This window comes from Gopherus evgoodei, chromosome 11 (genome assembly GCF_007399415.2).
Source record: "Gopherus evgoodei ecotype Sinaloan lineage chromosome 11, rGopEvg1_v1.p, whole genome shotgun sequence".
NCBI classification, from domain to species: domain Eukaryota; kingdom Metazoa; phylum Chordata; order Testudines; family Testudinidae; genus Gopherus; species Gopherus evgoodei.
Genome location: NC_044332.1, coordinates 13,541,458 through 13,554,447, shown reverse-complemented (window position 1 = coordinate 13,554,447; position 12,990 = coordinate 13,541,458). Strand labels below are relative to the sequence as shown.

The window sequence follows — 12,990 nt, the reverse complement described above, 5'->3', positions numbered from 1 at the left end:
TTATACCACCTAACTATCAGGCCAAAGGTGATTTCTTTTTCAACATAAGATTAAATCAGCCATGATGCAGAGACACCTGTATGAGATACGCAACTTGTCTCACACCTCACAGTGGGGCTGTATTGAGGGGGCTCTCTAAACAATGGCCACACAGGGCAGCAATACTGGGGCCTAACAAACCTGCAGACCCGCAAGTGTGCAGATGCAATGGTCTGCAGAAGTGGTGAAGGGTGGTTGCATCTGCCCATAGACTGCAGTAGTGGATGCAGGTAGTGGGAGGCTGAGCTGAAACCACAGGTCCTAGGTTGGGGTTGAATTTTGCATTTCACTCAATTATTCAGGCTGAAAGAAACATCTCTTTTAAAGAACACTGTCTGTCTGTGTATATATCAGGATACTCATATAACAAAATCACATGGGTTACTTTATCCACAGCAGAGGCTAAATGAATATCACTTTCGCTGACATAAGTCAAGTCTATAAGGTATGATATACCACTGTGTTACTCCAAATGTAGACTTGTATAACCCTGTTAAAACCGTTGAGGTACAGCAGTGTTTAAATGGAACAACATAGTGGTGAATCATGCCAATTATGGGAAAAAATTCAGTTCTGACATAAGGTACATCTCCAGTGATATGAACAGTGTTTCTTCTTAATATACCTTGGCTGAATCTGGCCCCATTTCATTCTCTCACCACTTCCCACTCTATCACCCGACAGAAACATGTACTCAGTACTGCAAATAAATTAATTCAGGTAGTCACTGATGTCACTACTTTGTCTGTCTGAGGAACTTAAAAACCTCAGACTTCTCTTTCAATTTTTGGCAAATCTGCCTGGGGAAAAAAGCATTCACATGAAAGAAATAGGCACAATCTCAACTCTCCTGAAAGCATCAGTACCTTTCAATATAGCAACATCACCTGTAATAATTAAAACTGGATATTCCACTCTCTTTGCCTTGTCTTAAAACAATGTGTAAAAAGAGAAATGATTTTATATTATACATGGAACAATTAGGTTATATTCTCAGAGTCCGCACATCACTTATGCTTGGGAACATGGACCCTGAGTCAGCAAACTACCGTACTTATGTATGTGCCTAATCTAAAGCACGCGGATAGTCCCACTGACTTCAATGGCATTACTCATGTGCTTCAAATCAGGCAACAAGTTAAAGCACCTGGATGAATCAGAGCTCTGCTATGGTTCTGCAAGGCTAGGGTGACCAGACAGCAAGTGTGAAAAATCGGGATGAGGGTGAGGGGTAATAGGAGCCTATCTGGTCACCCTATGCAAAGCTGACCACAGTGAGGTTATAATTTAGCACACACATACAAAAAAAAAAAAAAACAGGAGCAGAAAATACCCCATTTACTCAATGTAGATGTCAAAGAAACAGGATGAGGATAGGTAAAGCACAGGAAAATGATTGGCTTAATTATATGCGATAGGTTTTAGGTTTGTTGGTTGCCATCAGAAGAGTCTTTTTAGGCTTTACCAACTGCAGGATTTTCTAGACTGACATTATAGCCTTGCGCTGAAAGTGCTGCCAGTTGTGATTATTATCTTGCTCTGTGGTGAGCTCCTCAGACCTTGTTTTTGTTCCTTTCGGATGCCTCATTTAATAACTCCACCAGACTTAAAGCAAACACTCAAGTTGCTTAGGACTTGTATCGCTTTGTTCCTTCAGTTATGAGCCAGAATGTTTCACCGTAACTGTAAAGATCTTGGGCTGAGTTTTAAAAGGGAACGTGACATACAAAAATAAATAAATAAATAATGCGAAAATGTACAGGGACAGTATATTTTAATTCAACATATGCACCACACAAAAAAAAACACACTTGCCACCCATTTCAACACATGTTAACATGGCTTTCATTTTAAAATAATTTCTTCTTGGTCAAATAAATATTGAAAAGTAACTAGTCAGATTTATCTGTTGCAGTTTGATAGGATTATGGGATCTTCCATTCCAGTTATGCTCACTCTACACCAACTGTTTCATCTTTCAGTTAATCCTTTAATTATCTTACCATGTATTACCAAAAAAAAACCCATATATTTATAGCCAGATCAAGGAACATAAGAACTGCAATACTGGATGAGACCTGTGCTCCATCTAGGCCACTATCCCATCTCAGTACCAGATGCTTCAGAGGAAGGTGCAAGAAACTCTGCATAGGCAATTATGGAATAACCCGACCACAGAGAAAGTTTCGTCCTTACCCCCATTAACCAGGTCTGCCCAGAGGATTCAGGGGGCCTGGGGTCTTCGGCGGCAGGGGGGCCCTGCTTCGGCAGTAATTCGGCGGCAGGGCGTCCTTCTGCTCTGTGACCCGTTACCAAAGTGCCCCGAAGACCCGCGGCAGGGGACCACCGTATTGCCGCCGAAGACCCGGCACTTTGGTGATGGGTCCCGAGGCGGAAGGACCTCATGCTGCCGAATTGCCGCCGAAGATCCAGAGTGTAAGAAGCTCCGGGGCCCCCAGAGCGAGTGAAGGACCCTGCTCCAGGGCCCCCGAAAAACTCTCATGGGGGCCCCTGCGGGACCTGGGGTAAATTGCTCCACTTGCCCCCCTCCCATCTGGGTGGCCCTGCCATTAACTATAGGTTGGCTTATGCTTTAAAGCATGGGAGTTTTTATCTCTTCTGAAACACTTTTAAGGATTAAATAATACACTATAATATTATTGTAAATCATACAAGTGCCCAATCCTCTTTTGAATCCTGATTAGTTTTTAGTGCCAATGACATCATGTGGCAATGAATTTTAAAATCTAATTGTGCATTGGTGTAAAAGTGTGTTTCCTTTCATCGGTTTTAAATGTGCTGCTTTTTAATTTCATTGATGACCCCCTTGTTCCTGTATTATGAGAGAAAGGGAATAGAAGTGCTCTATTTACCTTCTCCTTACAGTTCATTATTTTGTATACCTCCACTATTTCAACAGATCTCTCAAGAACTTCTGTGCCTCAACACTGGGTGCAACCATTCTCTCTTTTTCAGCAATTACTAGCGCCATTTGCAGCATACCACTTCCCTTCCTTCTTGAAATTTCAGCCAGAGTACATGTATTGTGGTCCATAACCAAGGCTCCTCGGAGACTGCTGACCACAAAGTGCAGAAAAGCTGTGATAGATACAGCATAGGAAAATTCAAGCGTATGCTTTCATGGCCTTCTCCTAAATACCACTATACCAGTTCAAGAAGTGCCACGTTTGCAGTGTGCACGAGAAATGTTACAACGAGCAAGAGGACTGTTGTCAAGTCTTCCTGAGTATTTCATTTAGAAGGAAAGAGACCAAAAGTGAGGTCATGGTAAGTGTGATGAAAAGAGAAGACCTGCAGAAGAGATGAAACATCACTGCCTTTAAACATATGCACAGAAATCCCAGGGGACAGAGAAAGTCAGAACAAGAAGATATCACTAATATCAATACAGTATGTTCCATTTCCCCCCACAGCTGGATTTGGATAAGAACCAGGTGTCACCAGAGGCTATAACTTGCCATCTTCTCCACCCTTTCTCAGAGCCAGTGGATTTGTTGGGCCTAGAGGTGAATATTCTCAATCCTACAAAGAAAAATATCTACTCAAGATGATAACCATTTGTACTTCTATGATGTATTCCATCCAATGATTTCAAAGCACTAAGCAGGCCTTTAAAGACAATGATAGGTTTGGGGTTCTCACAACTGGCGAGACAAAATAAATCCTCTATATTCTATAGAGTCATAGAATATCAAGGTTGGAAGGGACCTCAGGAGGTTATCTAGTCCAACCCCCTGCATTTTAAAAGAACTCAGTTAGTTTAAGCCACCCAGAACATGGAGATGATTCAGAGTTATCTCGATCCGTGCAGTAAACTTCTAAGGAGCAAATGGTGCTGGTTCACAGGGACGTTTTTCCTCTGGTAGATTTCATATTGTGCTTGAGATTTTTTTTTTTTTTTTTTAAATCTCTCTCTAGCCTTATGGTTGCAAAAATAATCCTAAAAATGTTCCACCAAAGCAATAATGTCTGCATGAGCCTGCAGACAATCTGAAACAATAGCTCTGAAAGAGGTGTGAACTGCCCTCCTTCCTTTCACCTGTGGTTGTAATCCTGAAGTCTAATGATGACAATTTAAGTGTCAACAATGTTAACTATTTCCCTGTTGATCAAAGCATGTAAGGAGAGGGATGATCATATCAGGAAGATCTACTGTGAGTAGGGTCATGTTGTACCATCTCAAGTGGTCAGAGTTTGGTTTGCGGGTGGACAACCCACTCCTTTTCCCCCCCTTCCAATTCAGTACCTAACTGTTGTATTGAGGACTAAACAATACCAGTGCCTCTGCACCAGTTCTTATGCACACTAATTCCTTCAGACCACTTTTCTCATAGACAACAAAAGCAAAAGAATCCTAGGAAACATGTCTTTATCCAGAAAGTGCTGATGTTAACCCAAATAAAAAGAAAAACACCACAACATTCTCTTTATGGGTCACATTGTTCCTAACCCTGTGCAAAAGGGAGCAGGAAAGAGGAGATGCAAAGAACTCAGCACAGTCTTGATCAGTGATGCACTGTAGGAGCCTAGCACTGCTGTTAGTGTTAGACTCCTCATAGTGGACAGGGTGAGAGTATGAGCCCTGAAAAGTCTGCACCAGCAAGACGGGCCTCATGCTGGGGGTGGAAAACATATGTTACCCCTTTCTAATGGGTAGCGGAGTCCCTGCTGCTACGTGCACTTCCCCAGAAGAATTCTGTCCCAGTCCAAACACCAGCAGGTGCTCTTGCTGTAGCATAATGTCGCCCAACCTCCACAACAATGTGAGCTGCAGCATAAAGCCACAAGCTACAGCTTAACATGGGCAATGTTTACTACGGCATCTTGTGCTATAGTTTAACAAGAACTCCTTAACATTCTGAGGTACAGGAAACCTAGATACAAACAGTTACGTCTGGGCCAGAGATTCCAAAATAAATGGCTAATAAATAAAAGTGGTCCGATGCGGTCTTGTATTTCATAGATTCATAGAGTTTAAGGCCAGAAGTAACCATTAGATCATCTCATCTGACCTCCTGTGCAACATGTCCTTAAATTTCACCCAGTTACCCCATGTATAGAATCCAATAACTTGTGTATGAGCTGTGAAGGATCAAGAAATGTGTTTCATTTGGAATAGGGGCTTCTTTTAATAAAAGCTGCAATGTGTCACTTTCACACCCGTGCATATCAGGGAGCAATTTCAGTGTTGCCAATTCTCACAGGTTTATCACAAGTCTTGAGTTACTTGAGGGTTCTTTTGTTTTTTTTTTTAGCCTCCAGCTCCCAGAGTCAGGTGATTACGTGAGAATCTCAGCTTTCATTAAACAAGTCTCCAGCCCTCATGATGACAGAGAAAAGTTTAAAATTGTGACCCAAATGCACCCTAAAGGCTCAAACATCAAAAGGTAAAGAAAAAGACCCAAAATGTATATTTTAAAAACTCAAGATTTTGGGGCCCTGGCTCATGAGTTTTAGGGTTGACAGTATTGAAATTCAGTCATCTTCAAATCACTTTTAGGTTGTTTTCTGCTTTGATTTAATCATCTCTCAACTGTTTCCTTTGTCCCTTCCCCACCCCCGCCCAATCATGCTCAATTCTGAGAGTGCAGTTTTCCCCTTTGATCTGCTGACTCTTCTTAAGAGTTAACAAATAACCTACTCCTACTCACTAAGAATAATAAAAATGCTCTCTCAAGCTTACCCACAAACTTCTGTGGGGTGGAGCTTTTACGCTTTCCCATGTTGCTTGTCAGCTTCTCTATAACAGCAGGTCTTTCAAAAGGCACCAGAGAAATATTGTTGTCCATCCCAGGCTCTTGTTCCTTACCATCTTCCATAGGAGGTACTACGTAAAACCAAAAAGTCACATCAGACAAGTCTGTCTACACTTAAGAGATGGCACTAACTATTTTGAGCCCTGTAGACTATAGTGCATATTAAAACAACAGTGAAATAAGGTGCAAGGAATACAATTGGCAACGAAACAACATTAACATTTGAGCAGTTAGGGCCAAATTTTCAAACGTGGGCTTCTGATTTTGGGTGCTTCCCTGTGGGAGCGGTCACGTGCATTGCTCTGTTGAAAGTCACCCTTGAGACGTGATTCTCCGTGGCCTTCCACCGTGTGAATTCAGTGACACCAGTGCACAGTGAGCGTGAAGTGCTATCCTTCTGTGCTCGCAGCATTTTATTATACTCTCTTTGTTCCCATGTCAAAAGGTACATGGCAATGGAGATTTAGGCCTCTTCTGGCTGAAGCTGAGCACCCAAAAATTGAGGCTTACAAAATCCAAGTCCTTTTTTGAAAATGTGGGCTTTAGTGTATATGTCTTTTTTCCATGCATGAGAAGGCTACTCTTCTTGCCATAATGCATCTAATTTATAAGATCATCTCCTCATAGTTTCCCAGTTTAGGTGAATGGCATAAAACAGAGGTTCTCAAACAGTTTTACAGCCTCAGTCAACCAATGAATGTCAAGATTCCCTGTGGACATCTACCCACCCTGTGTGATCAGCAGACAACCTCCTTACCCACTGAATAACATCCCTGTGGCAGCTACGGGAACTACTTACATGGAGGAGGAATACTTAGGAAATATCTATTTTCAGCTGTCTTTGAAGGAAAAAAGAGAAGTTAATGACACCTTGTGTTACTGATTATTTCACCCTTCATCTAATGCCTGGTCTGATTATCTCAGCTGGAAATAAGGCACAGGTACCAGAAGCACATGAACAGCCAAATACTTTTATGTGCCTAGCTGAAAACCCCCCCCCCCCAAAACTTATAACTGCTCACCTAATACTTGAGCAATACTTTGTTTTCTTGTGGTTTCTTATTTTTTACAAGCACTAGAAAATTAGTTAATTTCAGTGGAACTATCTGACTGTCACCAGCTGAGGATCAGGCCCACAATTTCTGAAACATTCCAATTCATCACAGTAGGCTGAAGAATTTATGCATGACAAAAGGCAATTCCAGTTGTTTCAATTGTTCCATAGCATTGAATCTAATAAATAGACTCATTGGCTCTGATTCATCCACAGAAGATAGCTTTGGTTGAACAAGTTCAACCATCGGTGTCTGTGCTAGTTGGAGGTTAGTAGCACTATGATTATGATTTATTCTTAAGAAAGATTCTTGGGCAGCAAACTGAAACAGGTTTCTGGAATGGCAGAACAAACACTTGCTCTAATCTGTATGGCCTGAGGGCCCCATCCTGCTCTCCTTACTTAGGCAAAACTCCCACTGAAGTCAAAGGAAATTTTGCCAAAATAAGGAGAGCAGGATTGGACCCTAAATCTTCTATTGTTCCCTTCTTTTTCCCTCGCACCATAGCAACTTCCTTAAAACTCAGTTCCCAAGGACTTTATCATGTGTGTAGTCTGTATGGAGACTGCAGGATTGGACCTGATTCAGCACTGCATTACTCTATTGAGACTTCACTGACATCAGCGCTAATGAATCTCCTATTCTTAAAACATGTGGCTATTTGGTAGCACAATACATATTAAAATGAGGTGGTAAAAGCATTGCCTTTGCCTCCTTAAAAGGAAGAGCAAATACCCGGCAATTATGAAATAAAAGACCTGTTCTGGTGAACTACTCAACTCAGACATTCAAGAACATGGGACAATTTATTCCTTTGATTTAATTCGTGTTTGTGCTGCTAGGGAAAGCTGAATGCTTTGAGTCTTAGAATCCGCATACTCTGTAAAATGATTTACTCTGCTGCCTTTTTATTTGTACAGGATGCTCCCACTGAGAATCACGATTTCTCATTTACCAGGAAATCCTGCTGGCACCAGTGAAAATAATGGAAGAGAAATAGCACAAATACAAGATGAAACCAATGTTTACAAAAATGGTGTGTGGTATGCAAGTGACCTAATTAATATCCAATGCAGACTTCAAGGTTTGGGGTAACTAGGCTGACCAGGTAGCAAGTGTGAAAAATTGGGACAGGGGTGTGGGGGTAATAGGAGCCTATATAAGAGAAAGCCCAAAAATATCAGGATTTTCCCTATAAAAATCGGGACATCTGGTCACCCTAGACAGACTGCAGACTGGACTTAGGAAGACTACTTAGGTAGCCTGGGCTGTTCCATATAAACTTACTTTAGGGCTATTTAGGGATGTATTGAAAACACGGGGAGATTTTCAAAGACATAAATGGCAGCAAGGAGACCCACTCCCATTGATTGTCAATGGGAACTGGGTGCCTAGCTGCTCTTTGTGCTAAAAAAAAAAAAAAACAAAACAAAAACAGAAAAAAAAAACTCTCTCTGCAAGTACACTATGGGTAGAATCCACCCTCTATTAAGACAAACCCATGACTGTCTGCCCCTGCTATACATTACACATGAGACTTTCTTGGGGGAAAATCCTGGGAGGTGCTCAGTGCTCTCAATTCCCATTGTAAATGGGTGTTAAGAGCACTCTGCACTTCACAGGATTGCATCTACAAAGGCCTGAAAGACTCTATTGACTAACAGTCATTGGACACAGTCCCAGGTTCTTCATATTAATTGATGTATCATATAAAGGTTAAATACTAGCTAAAAAAGTGCCAACACCCGTGTCTTAGATAAAGGTCTGTGAAATTTCCTAGGTGAAATATGACCAATACAACTGCGCTTCTTTCTTCCATGGAAAGCGAGGAACAAGTTACGATGTTCACAGAAACATCTTACAATCAATACATTAGGCAAGGATTTTGCTCAGACTCCTCTGTGGAATATCGTCAATCCAGTACTTGCTTTAGTATTTCTGAAACTGACAGTAAGAGGGTTGCTCTACATTTAACAACAGGTGGTGACTATTAATCTGGCTCAGAACGAAACTAGAGCATGGGACCTTTGCCAATACAGTTAAGTTCCAAGTGGAAACATTACTGTTTCTGACCCTCCAATATTTATGGTACTGGGAAGATAACCAATCACATTTTGGCAATTTATGTAGATTTCAGAAAACGCAACAGCAACAAAACCACTTTCTTAATTTGTTAAATCACAGGCAAATCAAGATTAGATCGGTTAGATGTTGCCAGCGTGGGAACTTGAAAGGTGAAACTAAACATCATGGCATTGCAAATATTTAAAATAGAGATCTATTTGACGTTTTTTAAAAAAGGAATGCATCAGATACATTAAGAAACAACTGACAAGTGAGCAATCAGATGCCTATTTCCTGTATGCTGTAACACGAGGCACCCTGTTTGGATTTGCTTTTAATTTTAAGAAAAAAACCTCAATACCTAAGTAAAAGCCAAAAACCAAAATCCACATAATTCACTGAGGAATATCAGTGTTATAAAATAGAAAAACAAACCAAGAAAGAAAACCCATGCTCACAACTAAGGCTCAAGTTCTGCAAAGCATCTCTATTCAACAAACAGGAAGTCCTGCAAAGTATATGCTTAAGTGCTTTTCTGACAGAGGAGGGACTTAAGCAGGCACTTAAGTGTTTTCCTGTACTGGAGCCTAAGCAAAGATGTTGAGTTTCCGCTGACATTTGCAAGAGAGGATATTAGAAATAACACTAACTTGTTAGCCCATCCTTTCAGTACACAGACCGAGACAGTCTTTGGGGTGACAAGAGTTGAGGAACACTGCTTCAGAGCCTCCATTTCCTTGAAACTAAGGGGACTGTAGATCAAAAGCCTGGACTCAGAGCAACTTATAGTTTTGGGGGTGTTTTAGTTGTATGAAATCACACACATGTAATAGGAGTCTGTGTATAATTCGAGCAACAGAGAACACTGCATACCAAAGTAAAAACTCAGGACATGTTTAGTCCCTGAATGTTGCTTGAAATAGTAAAGCTATGCTGGTTTACATCAGGCAAGGCTCTTGACCCTCAGCCTCCTTTCCTCAGCTCATATTAAGATATTGAAAAAAAAACTAAAAACAAAACAAAACAAAAAAAAAAAAAACCACAGGGAAAATTCTCATGGAACCTGGTGGGAAGAACTCCCTGGAGTCAGCATTGAAACCCGAATTCTACTCAGTTATGTAGGAATAAAAGGACCCATCATCTGTAATGTGTCAAGCTGACTTTTGGGGGTTGCAGAAGACTGGACTCCCTCTTTTTCTTATTTTTGGGATCCTAAATAAGCAAACAGAGTAACCATGAAGCATCTCTTTTGAAGAATTTCTTTAGCCTTTTTCTCTGTGAAGATAAGAACGGCCATACTGGGTCAGACTAAAGGTTCATGTAGCCCAGTATCCTGTCTTCTGACAGAGGCCAATGCCAGGTGCCCAAGAGGAGATGAACAGAACAGGTAATAATCAAGTAATCCTTTCTGTCGTCCATTCCCAGCTTCCGGCAAACAGAGGTTAGGGACACCATCCCTGCCCATCCTGGCTAATAGCCATTGATGGACCTATCCTCCATGAACTTATCTAGTTCTCTTTTGAACCCTGTTATACTCTTGGCCTTCACAACATCCTCTGGCAAGGAGTTCCACAGACTGACTGTGCGTTGTGTGAAAAAATACTTCCTTTTGTTTGTTTTAAACTAGAATCTGTAAACTGGTATAAATGCGTAGCTAAGATTGAAAGTTTGTCTTTGATTTTTCTTAAAGATCACAGATTATACATGATCACTGCTATAGACATCCAGCACTGGCCTCCATTATACTCACACAGGGCTGGGACCCAGGAAACCTAGAGTTCAGTTAAGGTCCCCAGGCCTATTTTTACCTGGGAGGACCAGCACTGCCCAGCCTGCTACCTCATGGCAACTTTCTTCTGGCCAGTTGTCTACAAGTGAGCTACCTGCTTTGCTGTAGCAGGCTGCATGGCTTCTAGCCCCAAAGAAGAGAATGTCAGTGGCATGCTAGTGGACTAAGCAAGAGGGATAGCCAGAAACTTCTGCATTTTATCCCATGCCCTGATAACCTAACCCCCTTTGTGGCTTTAGTTAGGTGATTTATCTATTTAGAAAACAGACACAATGATACTTACCTTCCTCACAGGGCTGTTGTGAGACTGAATGAGTAAATGAATTAATGAAGGACCAAATTGAGCAGAATGCATAAACACCCCTCCAGGGGGTGCCCCCAGCTTATTAGAACAGCTCACCCTGACAAAATAAATTGTTAATCGTTTACAAGGATGCACGGGGTCCCAGATGGGCTTCCCTTACTCCAACAGCAAGACACTGGTGAGGACAAGAAAATCCCCACCCCCAGCTCTTTATAAAAAGCTCATTGTAGGACCTCCCAGATAATCACTTTGCTAATTGTAGGTAGGAGTCAGTTATGCTGCGGTGGTTTCATAGATCCTGGCAAATATATTATGGCTCATTCTGGTAACATAAGCTAAGAAAAAGCACTGGGTAATCCCATACTGGGTGTATCTCCAGAAACATAGTAAATGAGAAAACAGTTACAAAGACACACAAGAAAGCTGAAGTTCAGGGTGGTGCTGAGTAATTCCAAGATATTGAACACCCCAACAACAATACTGATCCTGAAAAATACATAGTATGGCAAAAGCCAGAAGGAAATATCGGCACATTTTTGCACAATACATTCTTAGTGGTAGACTAAGACCTTTTAGTCCTTTTGTAAGGGGCACTGCATAGCTATGCCACCTTCGGGGAGGCTGTGGGAAGGAACTGTGCCTCAGTTAGTCACAAATCCTCCAGAGAGGAGGGAAGTTGCTGCAATCACTTTCATAGTGCAAAAAGAACAGGAGTACTTGTGGCACCTTAGAGACTAACAAATTTATTTGAGCATAAGCGTTCGTGCACTACATGCATCCGATGAAGTGAGTCTGTAGCCCACGAAAGCTTACGCTCACATAAATTTGTTAGTCTCTCAGGTGCTGCAAATACTCCTGTTCTTTTTGTGGATACAGACTAACACGGCTGCTACTCTGAAACCTTTTATAGGGCAGTGATTACATCCCCTCCTTCGTTGGCTAAGCTACGCTGGCAGGCATGTTGGTAGACCAGACTCTGCTCACTGTTGGGTCAAGCTGTGGATTCGAAGAGCTTGCTGACCCGGCTCCTCCCCACCTTGCCCAAAGCAGAAACAGGTTGGCCACATAGTGGGATGGGCCTTGTACTCCCTTACTCACTTGCATGGCAAGAGATTTAAACACAAGAGACTTGTGTACATGAGAAAGTTGCACTGGATTCACTTAAGGTGTGATTTTAAACTAATTTAATTAAATCCATGGAAAGGCTGTGTGGATGCTCTTATTTGACTTTATTTCAGATTAATTTGAAGTCATTAAGAACAGACAAACTAAAATAAACTAAGAGCTTGTCTTCACTACCACAGTCAATTGATGCCCCTGCACTGATGCAGCAGTGCCACATAGCGCGTCTGGTGAAGATGCATTACATTGACAGGAGAGTGCTCTCTCGTTGGCCTAATAACTCCATATCAACGAGGCACCTGATGTAAGTTATGTAGCTCAAGGTGGTGTTTTTTTCACACCCTTAAGCAATGTCACTTACATCAACTTAAGTGGTTGTGTACAAAAGCCCTAAGAGTGTTCAGATAGGGGTTTGGACCAGTCTAACTTAAATTGGTTGAAAAACTGATTTAAGTTAAACCAGTGAATCTTCTAGGTGTAGAAAAGGCTAATAACTTGGCCCACACAGTCTACGTTTCACCGTTAAGTAGTTCTTTCCAAGCAAATCTAAAACTGTCTCAACACTGGCAAAGATAAGTGTTTTTGACTCTAAGTGGAGTAGAATCTGGAGAGATCTCCCACAACACAATCCTTGAAGTATTTACTTGTAGCTTTCATAACTGCGTTTTATGGAGAAAGCTCACTAAAGACCCAGTTCTCAGAAGAACTACACACACTGACTTAACTTTAACCCCTGAAAGAAGCCCCATTGAAGTCACAGGTTCCTAAGACTCTCCTTGGGAATGGTGTAGCTGGGTAAAACTCTTAGCTTAAACACCAAAAAGATCGTGTACATCTGAA

General features: G+C 41.5%; 1 protein-coding gene across 5 annotated transcripts in view; it reads right to left on the bottom strand.

The window, feature by feature from the left end:
• IKZF2 (IKAROS family zinc finger 2) overlaps positions 1-12,990 on the bottom strand; it is a 140,005-nt gene that overhangs the window by 12,333 nt on the left and 114,682 nt on the right. For 4 of the 5 annotated variants that reach the window (XM_030580329.1, XM_030580330.1, XM_030580331.1 and 1 more), the window contains exon 7: positions 5,744-5,887. The exons of the other annotated variant lie outside the window; for it this stretch is intronic. In XM_030580329.1, the coding sequence (XP_030436189.1) occupies positions 5,744-5,887 (144 nt within the window). The remainder of the gene's footprint in view (positions 1-5,743; positions 5,888-12,990) is intronic. 5 annotated transcript variants of the gene reach the window in all.